We start from the raw sequence: 23,786 nt of genomic DNA on the forward strand, positions 1-23,786 counted from the left end.
TCAAGCAATACATGGGATTCTTTGACAGATTATCCTGACTCATTTCAGTATGAGATGAGACACTGCTGCTCCACATTCCTGGATGGATTGTCAGTTTCATCCCAGGGGATGAACACCCATCCTGTTTCAAGCTCATTTGCTCAAGCCCAGCACCCTGTTTAAGGGGAGGAGACACATTGCAGAAATTTCTGTGAACACAATCTTCCATCAGTGCCCACAACAGCAAGACTTTTCATTCTCTCAGGAGAAGAATTTGCATGATGCAGAGGCACTCAGAGGACAAGTCCCAACAAGTCCAGCATGTTTCTCCCACCAGCTCGCTCCAAGACAATGTGACCAACCCCCAGCTGGATATCCCAATGACTTGATGAGCAATCCCAGTGGCTCCAAAAGATGAGCAGTGGTTTCAGCGAGCCTTGTTTATAAGAACAGTTTGCAACCTGCAGCCAGCTCTCCTGGCTGCCATGTGAGTGAAAGGAGAGAACAGGAGGAAATTAGGTGATGAAAGTCAGCCCCAAGACTGGATGCCAACTAAAGCAGTGAGCTGGCTCTGAGAAGAAGGGGGTGGTGAGGCTTGGCTGCAGGCCTGACTCAAGCACATACATCCCCTCTACCCAGGGTGAGATGGAAACAGGATCTGCTTGCCCAGGAAAGAGAGCAACGATGTGAAGTCTCTCTTCCTCCCCCAGAGAGAGAGTAAGCCCCAAAGGCTCCAGAAGACATCTCCCAAGGTACTGAGAGTAGCCATTGCTTCCCCTCCCTACAGCAGCACAAACCCTCAGTCTGTAGAGTCAGGAAAAGCAGGAAGAGAAGAGTGGGGAGACCGGCAAGAAAGTAGGTGGAGGACATGGGAGTGCTCACAGATGCGGAAGCCAGATTTGGGATCGTGGTCATGCCCCCCTTGGCTATAGAGAGTGGTGGTGTCTCCTTTCTCGCAGCTGTTGTAGCAGCGCCCACTCTGGCACGTCTGTTTGCAGATGGTGGGTGTGAAGACAATTTTTATCTTCCTAATCTTCTCTGTCAGGTTGGCCCCTATGAAAGAAAAAGAGTGCTAAGTGGAAACAGCATCTCCAGGCCAGGGGAGTTCTTATTTGCAGCTCAAGCTGTCATTCACAGCTCAAACTCCAGAGCATTCCCAGTGCAAAGAGGGTTTTATGTCCCTCCCCAGGGTTGTTGAGTCACCATCCCTGGAGGTGTTTAAGAAATTACTGGATTTGGCACTTAGTGCCATGTCCTAACTGACAAGGTGGTGTTACATCATTGATTTGACTCAATGATCTTAAAGATCTTTTCCAACCTAGCTGACTGCAATTCTGTGATTCCATCTCTCTTTGCCCCTGCTCACTCCAGCCTGTTTTCTGCTCCAGCATCTGTAAGAGTTTGTCAACACATGAACGATGGCAAGCAGCAAGTTCTGCCAATTTGGAGTGGCATAACAGTGTGAAGGGACACACATGCACTAACTTCATCAGAAAGAGAGTTTTTCCACTTTAAGCAATATTCTTTCTCCAGCCACATCAGTAGTCAGAAGACTGGCTGCTCTTAAACCACTGGAAGTCTTCCCATATAAACATACTGTCATTTAGAAGTGAGAGCATCATGTCTTAAGAAAACCATTGTCACCCTACAAGTGTCCCCTGACCTCCAGCAGCTATCTATGGTCCTCTTCTAGTCCCTCACCATTCTCCCACATGATGGGAAATCACACTCAGAGCTCTTTGGGACTTGTGGAAAATGGTCAACAGACAGCACTGTTGTGTAACCAGCTGGCTTGACACCAGAGCCTTCCATCCTGGCCCAATGGGACAGTCATGTGCTGCCCTTGCTGTGCCCACCCCACTCCCTGTTTCAATCCCCACTTTCAGATTACAGCTTCAGACAGGTTCATGGCCCTGCTCATAGGGGCTGAGGTGCCACATGGTGCCTCCTTCAGGAATCACAGCTTCAGGAGGGAACCAAGCTGCAGAAGAGAACTGGCACCTGTCCTAGCTGGGAAAGCATTGAGCTCAGCATCTGCATGTCTCAGCAGCCTGGCCTAATCCCTGCTCATGTCAGAAGGCATCAAAGTAGCAGCCAAAGGGAAGAAATAGATGCTGGTTGCACAATCTGACCTTGAGAGCTGCTCAGACTGAGGAGTAAGCTGGGAGACACCATTCCTACAGACTGAGGCAATTCCCCTGTGGGGAAGTGTGCTGGGGTGATGTTCAACATCTCTGAGATGCAATTGTCATATCCCCTGGCTCCTGTCTCAAGCCATCAGCATTTTGCTTTCCTTCAGTAGGGCCCCTTTACCAGCATGCTGGCCTTCCCTTTTCATTCCACTGAGCAGCACAGTCCTGGGAGTTCATGGTTTCTTTGGGATCCCAGTTAAAGTGTTGCCCCTTCCCATGACCCCAGCAAGAAGCCCCAAAGGAGTGACAGCCTACAGACCTTACCTTTTGCAGGTAAGGTGTGCTCCTGGGAAACAGCGTGTGGGCCAGATCTGCTCTGCTCATGTCCATTCCCGTTGGGGAGTGCATTAGAGGTGAGCTGGCCATTGCTGGCTGGGTAGCGCCGGACAGTCCTTGACGACCCTGTGTGCTGAGGGGAGACAGGAGAGCCAATTCTGCTCTGAATCCTGTGGAAGAGAAAAAAATGGACCAATATGCCTCACAAGTGACTGCACTAACCCACAGTGCCTGTCCACCAAGGTACCTTGCAGCAACCTTCACTGCCAAGCTGCCTGAGCTGCCACCTGGACATAGAGATTCATCTACCTGTGCAGGATCCCACTCCTCCCCTAATTTCAGTCATCACCATGGCACACTGTTTCCCTCTAGAACTATGCCCCATGTCCTGAGCCTGGCAGGACAAGGTATTCACCAAGACACCCTCTCTGTACCATCACATCAGGCTGTCCTTCTACAGGGATGCTTTGGCTACCTTGAAGAACCTCTGCCTGCCCATCACACTGAAGATCTGTTCCTTGACCATAGCAAACATAAGCAGCTCCAAATATACTTGTTCTTTTGGTGGAAGTTTTCACAGGACCTGCCTTTCCAGCCCCAAACAAGCACTAAAAACACAGTAAGACAGTCAGGGCAGAGGCCAGACCAAGCAAATACACAAAACCTGGCCATGAGAGTCACAAACAAGAGAGTCACAAACAAGAACTGAAGTCTGTAAGGGCAGTTAAACTTTCTGCACTAACTGCATTTATGGCTTTTGGTACTCTCGGGGGACTAAGCACAGAGAAGCCATCCAGCTCTCAAGGTCACATCTCGTACACACTGTTATAAAGCCATGCAGACCACAAGGCAGAGCTCTTTGTGTTAGACATTGATCTACTGCACTTTCTCCCATTTCCTTTTACTGACTGCAGCACTAAGCCTCCAAGAGGGTACTCTGCTTTCCAACAAAAATATCTCATTCTCACCTGCACTACCTGCAAGGAAAAAGGCTTGGTACAGCCAATGGCCAAAATAAGTTGGCTGCCCATGTGTTCCTTGAGCTTCTTTGAAAGTCCCAGCCTTAGATGCCTCTGTAACTGAACTTCAGTCCTGACAACTCTTCTGCATACCCTGTGCAACACCTCCATCTCTGATGAACTGGCTGAGGCAAAGAGTGGCACTTCCCACTGAAGTGCCCAGAGAAGTCTATCCCATTCTGTGGTTTTTGCCATCTTCCCTGTCACAGTCAGAAGAGGAGATGTGTTACAGTGTGTACAGGGAACACAAATTTCTAAACCAAACAGGACTGGGTGATTCAATGAGAATTGGCTGACAGCAGCTCTGCCTTGCAGACATTCCTTGGATAGCTTGGAATAACAATAAGAACTGGGGAGATGGAAAGGGAGATCATGCTGTGCTGGTATTCAAGCAGGTCAAGAACAACACACAAGGTAAGTGTCAGCCAGCAAGCCCGAAATCAGCCCTGAACAATGGAAAAGATGACACACAGGTTAATTAACTGGGAACTAAACAAAAGGAATACAAAGTGACGTCAGAGCCAAGGAAGGCTGTGAAGAACCATTCTTGTCAAAGGAGTCCATTTTCATAATTTGATAGAATTAGACACATGCACACCAACCGTCTGAGAGCCTATGCTATTTCAATAAAAAAATAAACAGGCAGTACGATGTCAATCAGGCACATGCAAAATTAATAACAAACTGGCTGTGAAAGAGAACACAAGAAGTAGTTGTCACTGGGGAGGGAATTAGATGGGTTCCAGGGTGATCAGTATGAGGCCTGGCATGATTCAAGAATTTCATCTGGATATAAATATTTTTATTTCTAAATAAACATACAATCGACATTGATAATGTGTGCTGCTGACACAAAAATTTGCAATGTGGTGTATAGTGATGAGAACAGAGCAATCACACAGAGCAGTTTGGATCTCTGTGGAGGGTAAATACATCCCAGCAACATGGGATTTTAATAAAGCCAAATGCAGGATTACACTTCTAGGAAGAAGGAATGCAGGCAGCAGCTGCAGATAGTTGGAGATGATCCTGGAAAACAGCAATTCAGAAAAGATTTCAGGGCTAATGACAAGCAATTAAATATGAACTGTCAGTTCAATGCCCTGACATTAGGACATTGAAACACTGCAGGAACAGGGAGGTATTTTTGCCTCCCCACACGTCCTCATCACAGGAGGGTGTATACATGCTATAATATCATCCTAGCTGTGACGTAAAATATGTCACATCTTCTAAGGGATGTCAAAAATACGGAGAGAATACAGGAAAAAATAGCATAGAAATAATTGGGGGACTGGTGAAAATGCCTTTCTGTAAGAAACCTAAAGTATTCAACCTCTTCAATTTAGGATAAAGAAGAGGTGCTGTGATTAGAGGGGACAGGCTTCTCCACAGGAACAAAATGCCAGGTGTAAAGACAACATCTACAAACTGAAGCCAAATGATTCCTTACTAGAAAGCATTCCTACATGCAGCACTACAGCTGTCTTCCTTCTGCAAAAACCTCAGCAGTGGATTCCCAAACTCCCGATACATCTCTTCAGGAGAGGAGAGTGTGCTGACAAAAATATTTCTTGTCTTGTTAAAATCAAGATCTAAACTGAGATGAGGACAGCAAATAATGCTTGTTTTTCAATAATCAGCAAGGCTAGCCAGAATAATTAAAGTGAACCTTATTTCAGTTCTGCCTCAGTCCCTTTCAGAAGCTCCCCTGAGATTCTGCAGCGTACCACCAAACCCACATGGCCAGGCCAGCCAGGCATGACCTGCCCACACTGTTCTGAGCTACTAATTCAGCCCTGCAGCCAGAAAAGGAACTTCTGATGCCTGTTATGTGCTGCTTTGTCACCTGGTGTGCTAGTGCTAGCTTTGTTAGTGACAAAAGAAAAGCCATATGGAACTCTAGGGAGGCTAGGGAGGAGCTACCAAGCCTTGGAAGATCAGGCACATTTGTTCTCAGATCTCTAGTAACAGAACTCAAGCACAGTGCTATGGGTGATCATGGCTGGGATTCCATGGTCTTTTACTGCAGAGATGGAAGCACTCTGAGGAAAAGACGTGCATTCCCCCAAACACCAGTGACTGTCCTAGTGCTGGCCCTGAGATCTGAAGAGTCACTGGGTGAAGGTGGCAGTAGCATAACACAGGGAAATATCAGCTCTTGTGCTTGAAAACCCTAACATCATGTCTACCCTTGAGAAAAGGGAGCATGCTATGTGCAAGCAGCAGAGCTTGGCTGGGCTCTACACACTGCCTGCCTGAAGGAACTTCACCCTTTGTCATTAGGAACATCTCTTGTCATTCCCAGGATTACCAAATTTTGTCACAAAACCCACAAAACCCCATAACAACAACATGTGAAGGGCTTTAAATAAAATAATCATTTGCATTTCAGTTCCAAAGAAAGAGCGATTACATGACCTTACTACAAGGGGCAGTGCCAACTTCACAAAGGAAAAACAGAGTAGGAACATTACTCTATGGCTTGCAACACTTGAGGAAAAGTCATCCTACTGAGATCCCATTTTGGCAAAGCATTCCAGTGTGAGTTGAAGCAGGGAGGAGGTGTGGGGGGGTCAGATTTGCTTTGAATTAATTTGTTTATTTGGTTCTATTCTAGGCGGATGAGCACTGGGATTTGTGGACTGCATTGAGTAATACCATTCAAGACTGGGCTACAGAAGTCAATGGCAAAAGGCATCTTTCCATCTCAATTTGTCTTGCTGAGCAGCTGGCTCATGGTCAGGGAAAACAAAACAGAGTTTTTTCCCTCCAAACCTTCAGAGTCAGTCCATGCTGGGCAGACAAGAACTGGCTTGCTTGAGGTGTCTCAGGAAATGCACCTGAGCTCACCACAGCAGTACGGATCTGATCAGAAGCCATTAGCAATCCCTGTCCATTTGATGGATGTTAATAAACGTAGGGCCAGGGCTTGGCCAGTTTCCAGGGATCTGCACTGCCACAGGTTCTCTCAGTGGTGTGGCTGTCCCAGGGGGAAGAGTGAGGATGGGAAACAGATGGGGTAGCTCCAAATCAACAGAGTGTGGAGCTTATGTTAGCATGCTACGTGCCTCCACCTGCTTGAGAAGAGGCAATGAAGAGGCAGAGGAGTTTGACACTTCAAGCACTTTCAGTCACTAAAAGTCCCAGGGCCTCATATTATTTCAGTCTTACAGCCTCCCTCAACATGGTATCTCTCACTTCCACTTCAGTCACATGGCCAGCACAGATCTCTGCAAAGAGGCAGTGGTCTCTTCTTTTACAGACAATTGCCTGCTCTTCATCCATCAGAGCTGCTGACAACTTTCTCTGTGTCAGGCACAGCCTGTAGGGCAAAATCAGCATGCAGACTCCTAGGACACCTCTCCTTCTGGGCTGTCCTGTAGCACCCACCTCTGGAGCTCACAGTGGCAATGGTCCAGGACAGAACGGGGCAAGGAGGGAAGGCAGAGGGAGCAGAGTTCTCCTTCCAGGAGCATGGGTGTGAATGCTGCTGCTGATTTCTACCAGCTGAAAGGTGCAGCTGAGAGACCTCAGTCACCTTCATGTAGAAATACCTAAATGTATTAGGTGCTTATCAAAATTAAAAGATTTGGGATGGGAGGGAGCTGTGCAGATAGACTGACCCACATCTGCAACAGTACAAAACTATCCAACAAGCGCTTTTAGCTGCCCTATTCTGAGGTGCAGGTCAATGGCTGGATTCTCTGTAAGCCTGAGGACACAGGCTAGAAGTCAAGAGAGCTAAGAGAGGTCTGGTCCCCTACATACTAGTGCTACATATCCCTGCAGGACCCAAATAACACTTGTATTTCATTCAACAAGGGATCCCACACATTGTCACAGCACTTTTGTGTGTAAACATTTTATTTTCAATGAATTTTGGTACCACTTGCACTCTGCTCTGTATTTACTTTAGTCTTAGCAGGGTAAAGAAGGTACAAAAATATTGTATGCTCTGGATGTCATGGCTCTCCTGCCAGTCCCAGATGAACCGACGAGGTGCCCGTTCTCACCAGAGCAGGTGAGTGATTTCCTCTTGCTCCACTGAGGACTGAGCTGGCAGACTCCCAGAAACTGCACAGATGGATAGGAGGATCTCTGTTTTCTGAATCAACCACAGGGTTTTTTTAAAGCCTGCAATTTCAAGATTAGATAGGCAGAGTCACAATAACCAAGTCTAAATCACTGAGACTGAGGTATCCGGAAAGCAATACTGTTTTCCTAACCCACTGTATATAGAAAGCATTTCCAAATCTCTGATCACTTCTGATGATCATAGTTCTCTGGGTAAGCAAAAGCCAGAGGGAGTATACAGGTGGGCAAACTGTTCTCTTAGTGACTTAACACCAGGCATCCTCCTTGGAGCTGGAGGCAAAGGTGGCAAACTCTTCAAAGCACTTCCCTCTCCCCAGCAGCAACACCTCAGTCTTTCCTGGATTTAGCTTCTATCGGCTGCTCTTCATCCAACTGTTGACTTTGGCCAGACTGCTAGTGAGCTGGGAAACGGTGGGGTTTTTTTCTATTTGTGTAAAAGAAATGCAGAGCCAAGTACCACAAGACTATTCCTGGTTTTTCATCCAGCCTGCCTCACCCTCTCCACAGCCAAAGCCTGACAGACCACAGCAGGGTGGATGGCTTGAGGCACTGTGGAGAGAGTGAGTCCTGGGCAGTGTGGTCAGCAGGGAGGGGCACTAACCCCAGACAAGGAAAGGGCTGGAGAGATGAGGACTGGAAATTTACCCTTCCAGCTGGAAACAAATCTTCTGATGTTCATGCTGAACATCAGGGAGAGATGACAGAGACTATTGAGACCTAAGGAGCAACTCTCAGAAGGGCAACAATAGCACTGGCCAAAACAAATCTGAAGATAAGCAGCTCTCAGAGAAGAAACTATCTTCCCAAGGTCTAGAAAACCCCATCTCAGGGCCCAACAAGCTCCATCTCTCCAAAGATAACCAGCTTGCTGCTTAGCCAGTACTTGCTGCCTCCAGGTACCCAGAAAGGACATGTGGTGCCCAGGGGGCTGGGAACAGATTCCCATGGAGGGCAGCCACTGCAGCACTTGTCAGTCCACCCCAGCTACTGCAGACCACAGCCTGCATGTGCATCTCCAAGATGACTGGGCTCAGCCAGGACAGGGACTGAGTCATGCTCAGCCCCTGATAACCTGCCAGGGCAACATGCAGGTTCTCCCCTGGATTTTAAATGCTGAACAATATACTTGGTGTCTGTCTGGTCCATCTGCCTGTCCCTCTGGCAAGATGCCCCCCTGCTTGGGGCCACAGGGACCAAAATCAGTGATTCACTTCCCGCTTTGTAATGCTCAGCAGTTGCTGATTTTCCACTAAAGCATAACAGAAGAATGGGCAGCCTTAACACCAGCATCTGTGTCTATGGGGGAAAGAGAAGCAGCCAGCCTTGGAAAGCAGTAAATTGACTGCAAACCAGAAACTTCCCCTTTCTTGGATTCCAAATAGGTTCCTCAGCAGGCAGAAAGGATTCATGGCTCAGTCAGCAGGCCCCAGAGCACAGGAGAGGCATTGCTTAGAGAGCACTCAAGCTTATTATCAATTAGCTCACAAACATGCTGACGAGGAAGACAGCTCTGTTAAGACTCTGGGAGGAGGGAGAAAACCACACCATACAAGGTACCTGACTTCAAGCCCACCCACATTAGGTCCATAAATCTTGGCTCAGTTTATTATCTCCAGGGGCAGCAGAAACACCACTGAAACCTGCCTGCTGTCCCTCCTGCTGGTGTCTTCAGCCCTGGTACCTCCCATTCAAATGAGGGAGACCCTGAAGTCCAAAGCCCATGCTCCTCCCCAGCATTTGATGGGAGGCAAGGGAAGTTCTCCTGCACAGGGAAAGAGGCTGCCAGCCTCCCACAGGCATGAGACCTTCTTGGGAGAGCTAAGCAGAATCTATGCACCATGAATGCCACAAGAACGACTGCTCAGTGCCTTTGTGCCAGATTCACATACTCCTACAGCCAGATGTCATGCAAGATGGGACACAAGACACAGGCACCTGGACCAGCACAGGGGCATCAAGGTGTGAATCATCCAAAACTTTCTTCCCCTCCAAGACCTCTGCTGTTGGCAGAGTGTCAGTGATGACACCCTTTGCCTTTGTGTGGGAGGGCACAAACAGCACTCACAAAGTGGGGCTGTAGGGCCAGGAACATGTGTCAGGCTCCCTGCTGCACATTATACTCTGTCACTGGCACATGCCAAGACTCATGTCAGCCCAGCACCCAGGTGCCAGCCCTGTCCCTTACCACAGTGACCAAGAAGCTCTCACAGAGCCCACATGGCTCTTATTTTGGGCTCTCACCTGTGTTGCAGTGGTAACTCCAGCTGCCTGCTCCACTTGACATGTGTGCCAGTGGCTGGCCAAGATTTCCCTGAATCTCTCACTACAAACTGTAGCAATAGATGTGCAAGTCCATGGGACAGCAGAGTCATCAGCTGTCTGCTTCATGCCACCAAGCTCAGACTCCACCACCACCACCCGGGCTTCTTCCTTCTTCTGGCCCCCAAAGCAGTGCCAGTGCTGCAGAGCCACCCTAGCTGGTTCCCAGCCTGCTGTGTACTGTGTGAGAACAGAGAGGGAGAGGGCTTGAACTCTAATTTTATCTGTTCAGGAGCTGCCAGACACCACATACATAACTGAACCTCTCTAAGCTCACAGACAATTAACAAGCTCTTTTTAACCAGTCTCTTGGGATCCAATTTTCTCCTTAGCCAAAGTGGCTGCTCACATGCCTCCACACAGCTCTCTGCTGACATTAAATGCCCTTCCCTTGCCACATGTGCCACACATGCCACCTGCCACTCTGTTGAATGCTCTTCTTTGCTGTCATGTATTAGGCAGTGAGCAACTGACTCCCTGGAAGTAGTCCAACTCTCCAAGCATGGGAACAGCACCTGCCTGGCCCTGCGAGGCTGCAGAAACATGCCCTGCTCAAGGACATTGCATCAGGTGGTCCCCAGGAGCTGCAGATTTTGCTCATCGTTGGATCCACCAGACCATAGTGCTGACCCATAAAATGGCCAGAATCATGATTTCCAAATGCCAAATGTTATAAAGAGCTGTTTGCAATCTGCTTGTCTCCAAAGCCGAAGTGCAGACCAATGCCAAAAATAAAAATGCAGCCTGCATTTTTATGCAGGCTGAGCTCCAAGTGGAGCCAACAGAGGAACCATGCCAGGTTACTTGATTACAAATGCCACATTTGAGCCATACCTTGAACATTCCATAGACTAAAACAGGGATTTAGATGGTGAGGGGGACCAGAGAAGCTACCACCTCTCTGGCAGAACTGCCCAGGCTGGCCTATGGTGCTCAGCTGCACATTCCTTTGGGCTGGAACAATGAGAAAGCTGCCTCAATTGGCTCCCCTGCTGCATGGAGGGGCTGGTGCTGAGCAGCACAATCAACAGGCACAGCACTGCTGCCAAACACAGTCACACAGGCAGTCTCACACCTTAGTGATTAGAGACACATCCAGAAGCATCCTAACAGCTGCCATCACGTGCAGGTTTCCATCGGTGTCACCATCTTACTGCAGACATCACACCACGGCTGCAGCCTGGGCACCATCACAAACCCCGGCACGAGCTGCTGGCATAGTCAGAGCTGGGCTGTCAGTCATGCAACGTGACCACCCCAGTGAGGTTTCAACCCCCCCCAACCACAGCAAGGCCTCCTCTGCCCCTCTTCTACTCCCCGTGCTCCCCACTACAGGCTCCTACCTGGCAGGGAATGATCTGTGTTTAGGGCAGTGGCATGCAAGAGGAAAAGACAACATATCAACCTGTGCTTGTGCACACAAGCACACAGATCTCCATCTCAAAGGGCCCTCTGTTTCCACAAGACACAACAGCTTCGAGCTGGGGGCCTGGCTGCCATCTAATGAAACCTGCCGCAGAGGCATTAGGCATTAACCAGAGAAAAGCTCAACGTTGGCTGCGGGGAGGTCACTCATCTCCCCCATAACACAGTGAGAAAACAAGCACATTTGAGTTTCATTTCCATCTTGTTGACTAGTAACACCCACCCCCTTCACTAGGCTGCCAACTTCAAAGCCCTGAAAAAACACTTTAGCCTATTCATCCTCGCACCCACATGCACCCCTGGGAATGGGGGGAGCCAGCTGCCTGCCCACTGCTCCACAGAGGACACAGAGAGGGCTGGAAAAGCCTCTCTCATCCCAGGCATGTGAGTGGGGTGAGGAGTTTGTGGCTGAACACACACACACACACACACACACACACACACAGAGCGTGAGAGCAACAACGTGAAGAGACGTGTGTAGTGCTCTCATCTGAAGAAGTGAAGGCTTTTCATCTACAGCAGGTGGTCTCCCACTCATCCTGGGAACACTGTAGATCTAAGACATATTTTAAGCTAAAATCATGGTTAAACACCCAGCAGGATGTCCTGGCCTTTGGATCTATTACCTCAGTGTTGTTAGGTCTTCTCACATTGCTCCGTCCCCAGCCACACACAGGATTCCTGCACCTGCAGCACTCAATCCATGAGAGCTGAGTTGGGATGTAACCTTTGCTATCCATTCTTGAAGTCTCATCCCTGCCAAGGATCAGGGAATGATCATCCTGGTGATTTTTAGTCTGTACTGCTCTGCACTGACTACATCCCTGCACTTGCTCACTAGCCAAATGGCTAGTGGGTGTCTGGGAACAAGGAACACTCCTGGCCATGTAAGCATGATGCCTGAAGGCAGAGCCAGTGACTTCAGGAGTACCATGACCATCAGTCTGCTCTAGACCTCTCTCATGTAGCCTTCAGTACCCACACCAAGGACTATAAGGGAGGAACAGATTTCACAGACTCCTCATTGAGGGTGGATGTGGAGCCCTGCACCTGCTTTGGCAGTGTCTGGACTCCAGTTCTGCAGCAGCACAGCTCCAAAGTCATGGAGAAGGCAAAGCTCCAGTGTCATTTTCAACCTGTCATTACATCCCCGGAATAGTTTGGCACATTGCTTATTAGAAAGCCATACCACTGAAAAATTACCATGGCCACCCTGCCAAGGCTACAGGCAACCTAATACACGCTGCCCCATCCTGATAGCCTCAGCCTCCAAATATGCTCCTCATCCCCCAAGGCCAACACTTGGCTTGGTTTTGCAGATGTGGGTCTGTTAACCATTCCACTCAGCTCCCTCCCTCCCTCAGAATTCTTTCCAACTTGTCAAGATCTTTTCTGGCAATAAAGAATACTTTGACTCAGAGCAGGAGCCCAGGGTGTACAGGGAAAAAAAACTCATCTGACTTGGGTCCTAAGCACCATCAGTCCCTGGTATGCACCACATGAGTTACCCTCCATTGACTAATTTGCTTTTCACTCCTACTCTGAAAAATCTTAGCCTCTCCTTCTAGATTTCTTCCTTCCATAGAGGATATTTTTCCTTCAGCAGTAACAGATAAGATTTTTCCAGCCTGAATGTCTTCTTAATTCCTGCCTAGATGTTTAGTTTCTGCCTACATTAGAGCCTTCACACATGTGGGAAAAAAATGAGGTGGTGAGGAGAGCAAGGTAGCAATCCCACCAAGCACCAAGAACCCAGGGCAGCATTTCTCAGGATGCTTCTGAAGAAAGGAAAAGAGAACAAGTAGATTTTATATGGAGACTTTTAGATCTTCATTTCAATCACTTCTTGTATCAAATCAACTTCAATTAATCCCTTGTTTCCTGCTAGCACTGGTAATTTATGTGAAACATTCGCAGCTAAAGAGAACAGCTTTGATTTTAGTGAAGTACCAGTTTAAACCAAAAAAGGCAACACACAGTCAGGTATGAGAAACTGCAGAAATCCACAGGCACAAGGGAGCTGAAAGCAAGATAGATGGCAATCCAAATTCAGGCATTAGGAAAACTCTTCCCAGCATTTGATCATATGGCCTTAGTGCTCTTCTAACAACTTTCTTTTTTATACAACTGCTATATAAATTGTATTGTCATAAATGTCCCAAATGATATATGTATAGTATATAAAATAGGCTATAAACTGGATTTTCTGTACTACCTTACCTACCACATGTACAATGTATTTGCCCTGCACCCTGCTCTCTTGCATGGAGTCTCAGCTTGAGCTGACAGTAGCAGCACTCTTCTTTCAGTTCGAAGGAAAAGTGCATTGAACTGCCTAAAGGCTGCATTAAGCTATAGGAATGGTTCCCAAGGAGGTGCAGAAAAAACAGGTCTAATGTAAAGACCATATTTGGAGTTTTGAAGAGGGGCCTGAAAGCCAGCTATTCTCCTGCTGCTCTGAAGGGCATGCAACCCCCCAGAAAGTAAATACATAAAACATGTAAACCAGAATGGTGCTGACAGCTTTAAAACACCAGAAAATAAAGCAACTGAATCTGGGGCCAGACTAGAGAAGGTATATAATGTAATTTAAAAATAGGAGGTTTATTATATGAGAAAAATGGCATTTACACTCCTCTTGAGTAGCTTGAGTTTTTCCTTTAGGCTTCTCATTCAGCTTGCCAAGGACTTTTGACTATGTCAAGGCAGGAAAGGGGCCGAGATCTGGAGCTATGGAGATCTCATTGTCCTGAGTGACATATTTTCCTTTCCACATATTCTCACCAAGAGTGGCACTGGATTTTTAGTTTCAATGTTTTAACAATCTCTCAGATATCTACTCAAAGTTGGCTTTGGATCAAGGAATATAAATGTTTGGCCACCTTGTAAAAACCATACTGCCAAAGGGAAGCACCTTAGAAAGCTGCAGTTAGGGCTTATCTGCACTGAGAAAATATGCCATTGAAGCTACAAGCATAAACACTGTAGTGGCACAAGGCTGGCACCGGTGTTTTACCCCGGGAATTCAACCTCATGTTCTGTGGATCCCCTGGGCTGGTCCCATACCAAATGAAGTGGGAAAATTGCCACAGCCTATGCCACAGGAATGCACTTAAACAGGGGGATGCTTCCCATCTAGGGCTGGTGCTTTTTTTCTCTGATATTTGGATATTAATAAATTGTAACACTCATAAATGTGGACTGAATGACAGTCATAAGTGAGCAGAAGAGTAAAGATGCATTCACTATGTATGTAGCCAGTACAGACCTCCTCCTTGGGCTAGACATATGGTGGACAGTCCTGGACACTCGTCAGCAACCCAACAAGGCAGTAAGCAAGTTCCCCTTTTTCTCATAAATGTGGAAAGTTCAAAGCTGGCAAGACAGGAGGCTCCAGATCCTGCTTTAACAATTAAGACAAATCTGCCTCTGTTTGGAGCAGCATCTTTAAAAAGCAAGTGACCTTGCAGTGAACTTTTTGTTCTATCTGCTAGTCCTCAATGACAACAAGCTCATCGAGCTGATTTTGCCAAGCCACAGTTCTCAATGTCCTGTTTTAAGTGGCGACCCCAGGGCAGACAGCTTTGTGTCCATCCATGGGACCAACTCCCCTTTGCAAAGGATCATGCTTGACATTTGACTATCACCAGGACAGGATTTTCAAATGAAAGAGAACAATTTTCAAATTAGGAGAAATACACTTTCTCCATCCAGCAACCTCTGCCACACACCCAAGATCCTCCCATCTGCTTGCTCCCTGCTGTTCTAATCCTTTGCTTCCAGGAGAAAGAACAGAGATTTTGGCAGAGCCTGCCTGCTGGCATGAGGTTCCCAGTGTTCCCAGGCCAGGAGTGCTTGCCACAGCTCCTCAAGGGCTGCATATAGCACTTCCTCTCATCAGGAAGGGAGGAGATGTCTCCTCCAGGGTGCTGCAGAGGAGAGTCTGAGATCAGAAATCAGTGGGCCAGGCATGTTGCAACTCAGCCTTCTTCCTTTTCCATCCTGAAAACACCAGGCAACTCCCAGCAACTGCCTTGCCTAAACAGAACCCTCTCAGAGGAAGCTCCCTGCCCTCAAGAGCTTAGTTGCATTAAGCTGTCTGCACAGTGTCTCAGCACCTTACACCACAGCTATGTCCTTTTCCCTTGCCTGCATTTCTGGGGAAATGCTTTGCAGGTCTCAGACATCTCTGCTTCTCATCCCCGAGGAAGGATGCTTTGCTTTGCAAGCAGCCATCACCCAGCACACACACCCCATCCAGGCAGCACAGCTCCCTTGCACAGATTTGTGCACAACACTCCTGGCAGAAGGGACCTTCTCAGGTGGCAGCAACAGGACCCTCCACACACGCTGCCCAGAGTCAAGGCATCTGGTCAGCCATCCTGAGGGTAAGGGGCAAGGGAACAAACCCTTTCCACTCCCTGCTAAATAAACATGAATTCTGCTGATACTCCAGCCTTAGGAAAACAAAGCTGTTTCCATTTAGCTCGGCTTCTGGGCTGAGGTGCAACTCCACCCGCACAATCATCCATCAAGGCTTTGCTTCTCCAGGCAGAGATTCAGGCTGAGATCAAGAAGAGGGAGGATTTGCAGCTAGTCCATGCTGGGAGGGCCTCTAACACCCCCAGGATTTTGCTCTCCAGAGCACTTGCTGTTCCAGCCAGCACAGAGTGGGGGCCTCTCAGCTTGTGCAGCAGCTAACAAGTCTCCACAGGCTCTCTCAGACACCTGACTCCAAATCTGCACTGAGCCACAGACTGCTGAAGGAACTTGGGAAGTGGTACTCTTTGCTTAGCCTGTATTCCCAGGGATGGCAGCTGGAGTATCACCAGCTCTGGTGTCAGCAAAGTAGACCCAGAGCTGCCCTTCTCCTAGCCTTGTCCTTCCCTGGGCAAGAGTTGAGCTCATGTAAGACTGAATACATCTTCTTTAGTCCCAGGAAGAAGAGAGAATGCACACCACAGAGGCAAGCCCAGGATGGAGTGGTTCTCACCCAGTACCTCTCCAAACAGAAACACTGATGGCTACATGTAACTCCACAGAACTGATGCCTGTGCTCAGCACAACATTCAAGCTGGCCTCCACATCCACATCTTTCCAAGACTGCCAGCACAGCCATGACAGCTACAGTGGGAATGCTCACAGGTCCATTCACTAGCCCTCACATCTGACAGGTGAAAATACCAACCAACCAGTACAACCAGTTGTGTATGACTGGGACAGCCCTGTTGCTCAAGGAGCTGCCAGTTCTCACCCAGAGGACTGACAGTAACATCTCCTGCTGTCCCAGTTGCGCTTCCTGGGCTCTCCTGGCAGGGAAGCCACAGAAAGCTACTGTGGCTCTGGAGGGCATGAAGCAGAACCAGAAGCACATACATACCAGAAGCAGAACCATGAAAACAGGCAGCTGTCTGGTCATGCTCTTCACCAGCACTTTGTGGGCTCCTACAGACTCCCAAAGATGTCCTACCTCCCGACCAGGTTACTCCCCATAATGAAGGTGCAGCCATGATAAGCAGCAAGTCCAACTAGATGAGGACAAGAAATAATTTTAAAGCAGTCCCATCACTCAGGTAAGTGGGGAATATTTTGGTCCAGGCAGTTCCTAACTATTTCAGCTGGCTGCTCTCTTAACTCTCTCTCTGAAGACTCACTTCAAAACACATTGAAACCAAAAGCAACCCAATTACTTCTTACAGACCAGGTCTCTGTGGAGGATTCATGGATTTTGTTGCATGTTTTTAGGGAATCTAATGAAGTACTGTTCTAGTGCATGGCTTCAGAGTTTTTGATAGTTAGCTCTGTACAAACAAACACGAATAAAGCCAATATAGATGCAGATAAACAAAAAGAGAATGCAAATTCACTCATGTGAGGGTTGATTTCCTGTCTTGGAACAGCAAGGCAAGGCTTAGATGTCTATAAGCTCCTACTCTTGTGCAACTCCTGCTTGTAAGCAATGCAAATGTACAGGGAGACTGGGACTGGGTATTTGTCCTGGAACTCAGTCTTCTCACAACACTGACCTAGAATCACCAGTATCCTCCATCTACTGAACCATTCAAGAACTTCTTCTACCTCTTCCTTATTGACAAATCAGACAAGTAAGCCAGCTCCTGTGAAATCATGCCAGGCTGACTAGAAAAAGTCAGTGTCCACCAGCACAACCCACCCTCATCCAGGGACCAGAGATGCCAGAAGCTGTTCCTCTCACACTTGACAGTGAACTGAACTCCAGCGAATGCAACTCTGAGTTTGCAGTGCCTAAAAACCAATCCTCATGCTGGCAAACGTGAACAACAACTACCTAGCTCTTTTAAGACAAACTTCTTGCTTTTGCTGCTACAGCCCAACCGTATGAAGAAAGCTTCATGCAAAAGCACAGAAAGTACTTCAGTGGAAAGAGATTGTCACTGCAAGTCCAGACAAGTAAAAGAGTGTGATTTCATGAGACAAATAACCAGCCTACAGAAGTGACTTCCCCACCCCTCCTTTCCTCCCCTTCACTGCTAGACTTGCAATTCTGTCCAATTCTTCTGGTCTCATGATCTTGCAATAAGCCAATTTAGTCCACTGAAGTGGCAGAAAATTATCTTTGATTTTGCTGTGTTCATTTTTTTGCTGGTTTACTGAACTGAGCCAACTCACCCAGAGACCAGGTGGGGACCAACAAGTGAAGCAATGGGAGGGCATGGGCAAGACCATGCCTTTGGCTGCAGATGCTCACTCTTACAGGCTCTGCAGCTAGCCCAGAAGTTGGAATGCTGAAAGGGACACTCAAAAACTTCTGGGAAATAACTCTTCTAACAGCAAAAAGACTTTTAAGTTATGCAGTACTACACCATGTTATAAGTTCCACAGACCACAGAAAAAAATCCAAGTGACTGAGTTGCACAGAAGAACACCCAGGGCTGAAGAGAGGCATTTCAATGCAGACCAGTGCCAGGGTGCAGGCAGCGCTCCACCTGCCTGCAAAGCAGGGCTGGTAAACATTGCCTGGGCAGCACAGCACTCAGAGGAGTGGTGATCACTCCCTCTTGGAGAGACACACAGCAGCCTCAGCGAATCTTTCAGGACATCTCCAGAAGGCAGTCAGTGGTGGACATGTCCCGGTGTCCTACCTGTGGCCATTGCAAAGGATGATAGTCAAATTCTCTTGCTGAAGCATGGGATAAAGGTGACATCCTATGGCCTTCATGGCCAGAGAAGGAGGAACAGCACAGCACAGTCCTTAATGGAGTCCTGTTTCCTTGGGATAGTGCCAGAGGATTTAAGGTACGTCGGGCAGCTGGGCATTCAGCAATCCCAGCTCAGTGATCACTAGCTGCTATGTCTGACTGACTGGACAAGAATGCTCTGCCAGTGCCTGCACAGCCCTCCGTCCTCTGTGTGGAGCCTGAGGTCATGTTCCTTACAGGGAAAGCCTTCAACAGGTGCTGTATCTCCAAGGACACTGCTCTCCCTCCCCTCCAGTCCCTGGGCACAGAGTGGTAGCACAGAGGGGTAGGAGGAGGTCATCACTGCAGGGAAGCTCATCAGCAATGCCCAGGATTACAGGCACACGAGAGGGCTGTATGCTCACTTGGGCAGCAAGCCTCTCTTAGAGCAGCAATGACAGGGGCTTGGCCACCTCTCCCTGCCAGCATCACCTCTGCCTTTCCTGAATTTGGTTTCTATCAGATAGTCTTCCATTTGGGCACCAAGATATGTCAGCTTCAGTAAACTACTTAGTGCCAGTAAAATTTCTGCCAGTCATTTGAGCCTCTCCAAAACTGATGACAGCCAAGGGTCTAGAATTGTCTCCAGCCCGTGCATTGCCTCCTCTTCAAAAGAGACAGAAAGGCAGTAGCTACAGTAGGAGCAATGGGTTGGAAACAACCTGCAGGAAAATAGAAAAACAAAGGCCAAACTGCCCTCTCCTCAGGCAGCTCAAAGTGATGTTGACAGAGAAAGCCAAAAGTTCGGAGAAGGTAAAGCAAGAACTGAAGTTGCTTCCTGGTTAAGCAGCTGCAAGTTGCTGTATTGTCTTCCTGACTGCAACTGAGGAGCTCCTGCTGGAAGCCATGAGAAAATTCTCTGTCTTAGTGGCTACCAACAAAACCAGTCTTTCTGGCCCAGCAATTGGGTGAACAGCTCCAAGAAACACAGGGGTCTTTAGGGGTGGTGCAGTCTAACACTTTGCTCCCACATTCATGGACTCTTACAGAGAAGTGGAGATGGTCTAAAAAGCCCAAACAAATAATATGAGTGGGTTGCTGCACAGCAGCAGGCACTACTCTCAATGCTCCATCCCCAAAAAGCTGCTGGCACAGTAGCAATGCTTATTAGAGAAAGACACCTCTCCCATCTTTACTGACACATTCAGCAAAAACAGCTACAGCTCCAGTAGGACGTCACAAACACAAAGTTTTGTAAAGGCGTGGTAGCTCAGGTACAGGAGCATCTCAGCATGGATCTGAGGCAGGTGCACTGAAGTGCTAGGTCCCTCCTCTCTGAAGAGACCAGATGATGCCACAGTTGTCACCCTGAGCTTAACACACTCCTCACAGTCCCTCCTGCATAGACCTCTGAGCTCCAGCAGCTCCACCTTTGCTTCTGTACCCAATATTCAGGCATCCATCTGCATACCAAAATGACCCAAACCAAAGCAAAATTACTCAGAAATATAGAACAAATGGCTCAATAACTGCTGGAGTCTGCCAGAAGACATCTGTGAGTGTCATTGTTTTGCTAACAGCAGCACTTACAAGCACACCTCAGATGTACTCATCTGTGGGGACTACCTGGATATCTTGCTCTAAACATATCCTCTTGGGAAAGAGATTACCCACCACTCCTTTGTCCATCCTGCTGCTACCGTGAAGGGTATTCACCAACAGGACAAGGGCAAATGGACCACCTTCACAGTACTCCTTCCTCATGGGATCATCACTGGCCTGTCTCATTCCTGCGTATGCCAAGGGATGTGACAAAGTGCTGGAAACAAACTGAGTCCCTTGGAGGGACAGCAGGACCTTACCCCCTTATGTCAGCTACCACAGCCTACGGAGGAGTTTTCATCAAGAGCCAGGTTGCCTGGTCTCACGAAGCAGAGACTGTGGCCCAGCTGACCAAGGTGTTATTTGCCTGAGGGATCGGCAGAGCATCATGCCGGGACTCAGGTTTGACTTACACAGCTGGGACGTGCCGTGGGATGGGCGCCTGAGCCCCTTGCGGGGAGGCATCCCGCCCTATTGTGCTGGTTCTCCTCCGGAGGGAGCTTGTGGGGGGCTGGAAGGCAGCAGCGGCACCAGGCGGGTGGTACTCCTGCTCAGGAACAACTTCTTCACACCGGAAGCCCTGGAAGCCTGAGCGGCAGGTACAGACCTGGGGGCGGCTGCAGGAGCCCTTGTTCTGGCATGGCGGGTCGCAGACAGCTGAGGAGACACAGAAAGGCAGTTAGTGGACACAGGACTTTAGCCCCACGGTGGTGACACCCAGCTGGGGCAGTCCCATCTCATCTCTACAGGCAGGTGACCTTCACAGTCTTGGTGCTACAACTGCTGTGGGCCCCTGACACCTCTTCTCTCCGCACTGGTCTCTGCAGAGCTCTTCTACAGCAAAGCTCATTTCAGAAAGCTCAGAAATGAGCAGCACGGCCTGCAGAGAGCACACGGCTGCCAGCATTGCCCAGAGTGCTCTGGACAGGAATAGGTCCTAATTCGCAAAGCAAGGGATTGCATGTTACCTTTAGTCTGTTTTGGGGTCTGATTTGCACTGTGCCCCTGGCCTGTCCTCTTCAGGGCTTTCCAGATTTCCTTCCACAGCTGATTTTGGAGTCACTCAAATTCCTCCACTGCTACGGGGACTTACAGTTCATTAACCTTATGCCTAAATCAACCTCTGAGCCTGTGTGTTCCTAATTACAGCACATCAGCTTCAGTATGCACCCCGGGAGGAAAGTGCTATTAATTATACACAGGACCCTAACACTTCCCAAGTCAACAGATGCCAAATTGGGTTTATGACACAGGCAGTGTCCAGCCAGGAATCCACAGATTGCTCCAGTAGGACTGGGCTCATTGTTCTGAGCAAGGGTAATTGAAAAGGCACTGGAAAACAGTGCTGTCCTTCATAGAAAGAAGGTGCCAGCTGGTCAAAGGGTAATGAAACCTTGTTGGCCAACACAAGGTGGACACTAACCAGCCACATGGGTTTCAACCCATGAAGTCACTGCTTCTGCTGAAACCCCCTCTCCCAGGACTACCCCAGGGAGACTGCAGGGGCATCTCACCACCTTTACACACAGCTGTAAGGCTTTCAAGAGCATGTCCTTCCCCTTCCAGCTGTGCTCTCCACTCCTGTGAGATACAAGCATGCCTTTGAGAAACACTGCTTCTGGACAACAAACATACAGACAGCTCTTTCCTCGTGTGCCATCCATACATCATCCTGCTGTCATCAAGTGAGAGAAGTCCTTATGTAGACACTTGAATTCCTTTCACAGCAGCATAGCCCCCACAACCCTTCCCTCATCCCAAAACTAGCCTGCCATCAGCTTTTCCTAACTAGATCAAGGATATGCTCACTGGAATGCTTCATGTGACATTTATTACTATGTTAACACTCAGGAAGAGAGGGAGATCTCAAGGAAAAGGAGACCCCAAGTCACGTAAGGCTGTATAGGTTAAAGCCAGAGGTTTTGATGAAATCTCCCAGTAAAATAAATCAGCCAACACTGCAGTCTCTGGAACAGGGACAAGGTCCTAGTCAGGCAGGAATTAAGCGTCTCTGGGAAGTCTGGCACTCCAGAAGTTGATGTAATTTATAATACAAAACTCAGCTGTGATTTAAATAGGCTGCCAGTCCCTACTGTTATCTCCCAATAAATGCCTGTTTTTTAACAAAGGCCACCAGCCCAGGAAGCCTGCCATTGAAAACAACCATTTCACATGCTGAAATACTGCAGAGCCACGATGCTGGGACCTGGAACCACAGCAGTTCTCACAACCTCTCCCACTAACAGAGTCACCTTAGGCTGTACCCTTCAGCAGGAAAGTGCTGATAAGTGACCAGGCACTCCAAAAAGCCCCTAAGGCAGTTTACATAGAGAAGAGGAAGGGAATGGGATTAGTCTTCTGGTCTCTTCAAGCTAGGGGAGCTGCCCTAGATGAAATATTTTGGCTCTAGGATTAATCCCCTTCCTAGATGCCTTTACAGACTCAGGGAGAACTTGAAAGAGCTTTAAAATTTGCTGGTTTTCATTCAGTTCAGCTATGCAATATAAGGAGAGCAGATCAGTCAGTGGCAGCACTGCCTCTGACAAGTGTGTGAAATCACTAGTCAGGCTCCCCAAACCATAACATTATCTGAAGAAACAAGATGGTCAAAATGCATATATGTATTTGAAACCTTTCTCTTTGCTCTCTGTTTTCTGACCTCATGGGTTACTTTGACATGTTGCTCCCCAGCTTGGGGTACTCTAAACAGTTTCTGTTAAGATGACAGGCATTCATTTCTTCTCACTGGAGTCTCATGTAATCACCTGTTCCAGGAGCTGGGGATTAGGGGGGAAAAAATAGTCATCTCAAAACTCTTAATAAAAGAATCAAGCTTGAAGCACTGATGAAGTATCACTAATAGAAAATGTAGTTTGTTCAAGAACATCTAGCAGTGCCCTCACAGATCAAGTCTAGTCCTTAGTGCATAAGGTAAGTCCTCCCAGCAAGGTCACAGAGCAGGGATGACTGTGGCACGACTCTGACCACCCAGCCAGCCCTGTCAGAGGGGAATGCCACCAAGCTCAGCCTTGCTTTGCCTTGCAGGCACACCTGGCCCAGGGCTGAGCAATGACATCCAAGGTAACATTCGATTACTGAGTCCCTGAAGCTCTGCTCATGCTCTTCATCTAGGAGAGTGATGTAGATCTTCACTGTAAGCAGCTCCTGTGCAGTTCCATTTAAAATGCAGGGGAACTTGCCCATCAGCTAGGGTCTCCATAGGAAAACTGAGAAGGGTGCTGAAGGACTTGTACTACTGGGGTTATTTAGTCCACTTTCTCATGGAAAAGTTATGTACGCAAACTCAGTTCTAACTTACAGCTCTGACTGTGGGAGCACACCCAGAAGGGATGGACAGTTTACCACAAGTGAGATCTGTGCAGAGTGACAGGGAGGTAGATCAACAGGAATGCAGGAATAACAGAGAAAGCAGGATTTCAGTGAAGAACAGCCAGGGTTCAAAAAACCCTATAGCCACTGTTCAGAAGAAAGACAAATGAAGAGGCATGTGAATGTCATTTTGCAGATGTGGAAAAGCCCTAGGGATGCTAATGGGGCTGTCTGAAGTCACGCTGTGAGGCCACAGCAGAGCCAGAGACTCAGCCTGGAATCCCTGCACCTCTATTCACCATCTTAACTGCAAGACCATCTGTATAAGATTGGAAAGCCCATTCGTTTATTTAGTCCTTCCTGACACACTGATTAAAAATGTTTCTTTT

General features: G+C 48.1%; 1 protein-coding gene across 5 annotated transcripts in view; it reads right to left on the reverse strand.

Annotated features, from left to right (window-relative positions):
* LTBP2 (latent transforming growth factor beta binding protein 2) overlaps positions 1-23,786 on the reverse strand; it is a 71,731-nt gene that overhangs the window by 36,680 nt on the left and 11,265 nt on the right. For 4 of the 5 annotated variants that reach the window (XM_041397779.1, XM_041397789.1, XM_041397797.1 and 1 more), the window contains exons 3-5: positions 20,481-20,724; positions 2,436-2,617; positions 862-1,032 (exon numbers count right to left, since the gene is read on the reverse strand). In XM_041397779.1, coding sequence (XP_041253713.1) covers positions 862-1,032; positions 2,436-2,617; positions 20,481-20,724 — 597 coding nt within the window. The remainder of the gene's footprint in view (positions 1-861; positions 1,033-2,435; positions 2,618-20,480; positions 20,725-23,786) is intronic. The other variant, XM_041397806.1, reaches the window with a different exon arrangement.

The sequence above is a fragment of the Onychostruthus taczanowskii genome, unplaced genomic scaffold (genome assembly GCF_017590055.1).
Source record: "Onychostruthus taczanowskii isolate IOZ18803 unplaced genomic scaffold, ASM1759005v1 scaffold1, whole genome shotgun sequence".
NCBI classification, from domain to species: domain Eukaryota; kingdom Metazoa; phylum Chordata; class Aves; order Passeriformes; family Passeridae; genus Onychostruthus; species Onychostruthus taczanowskii.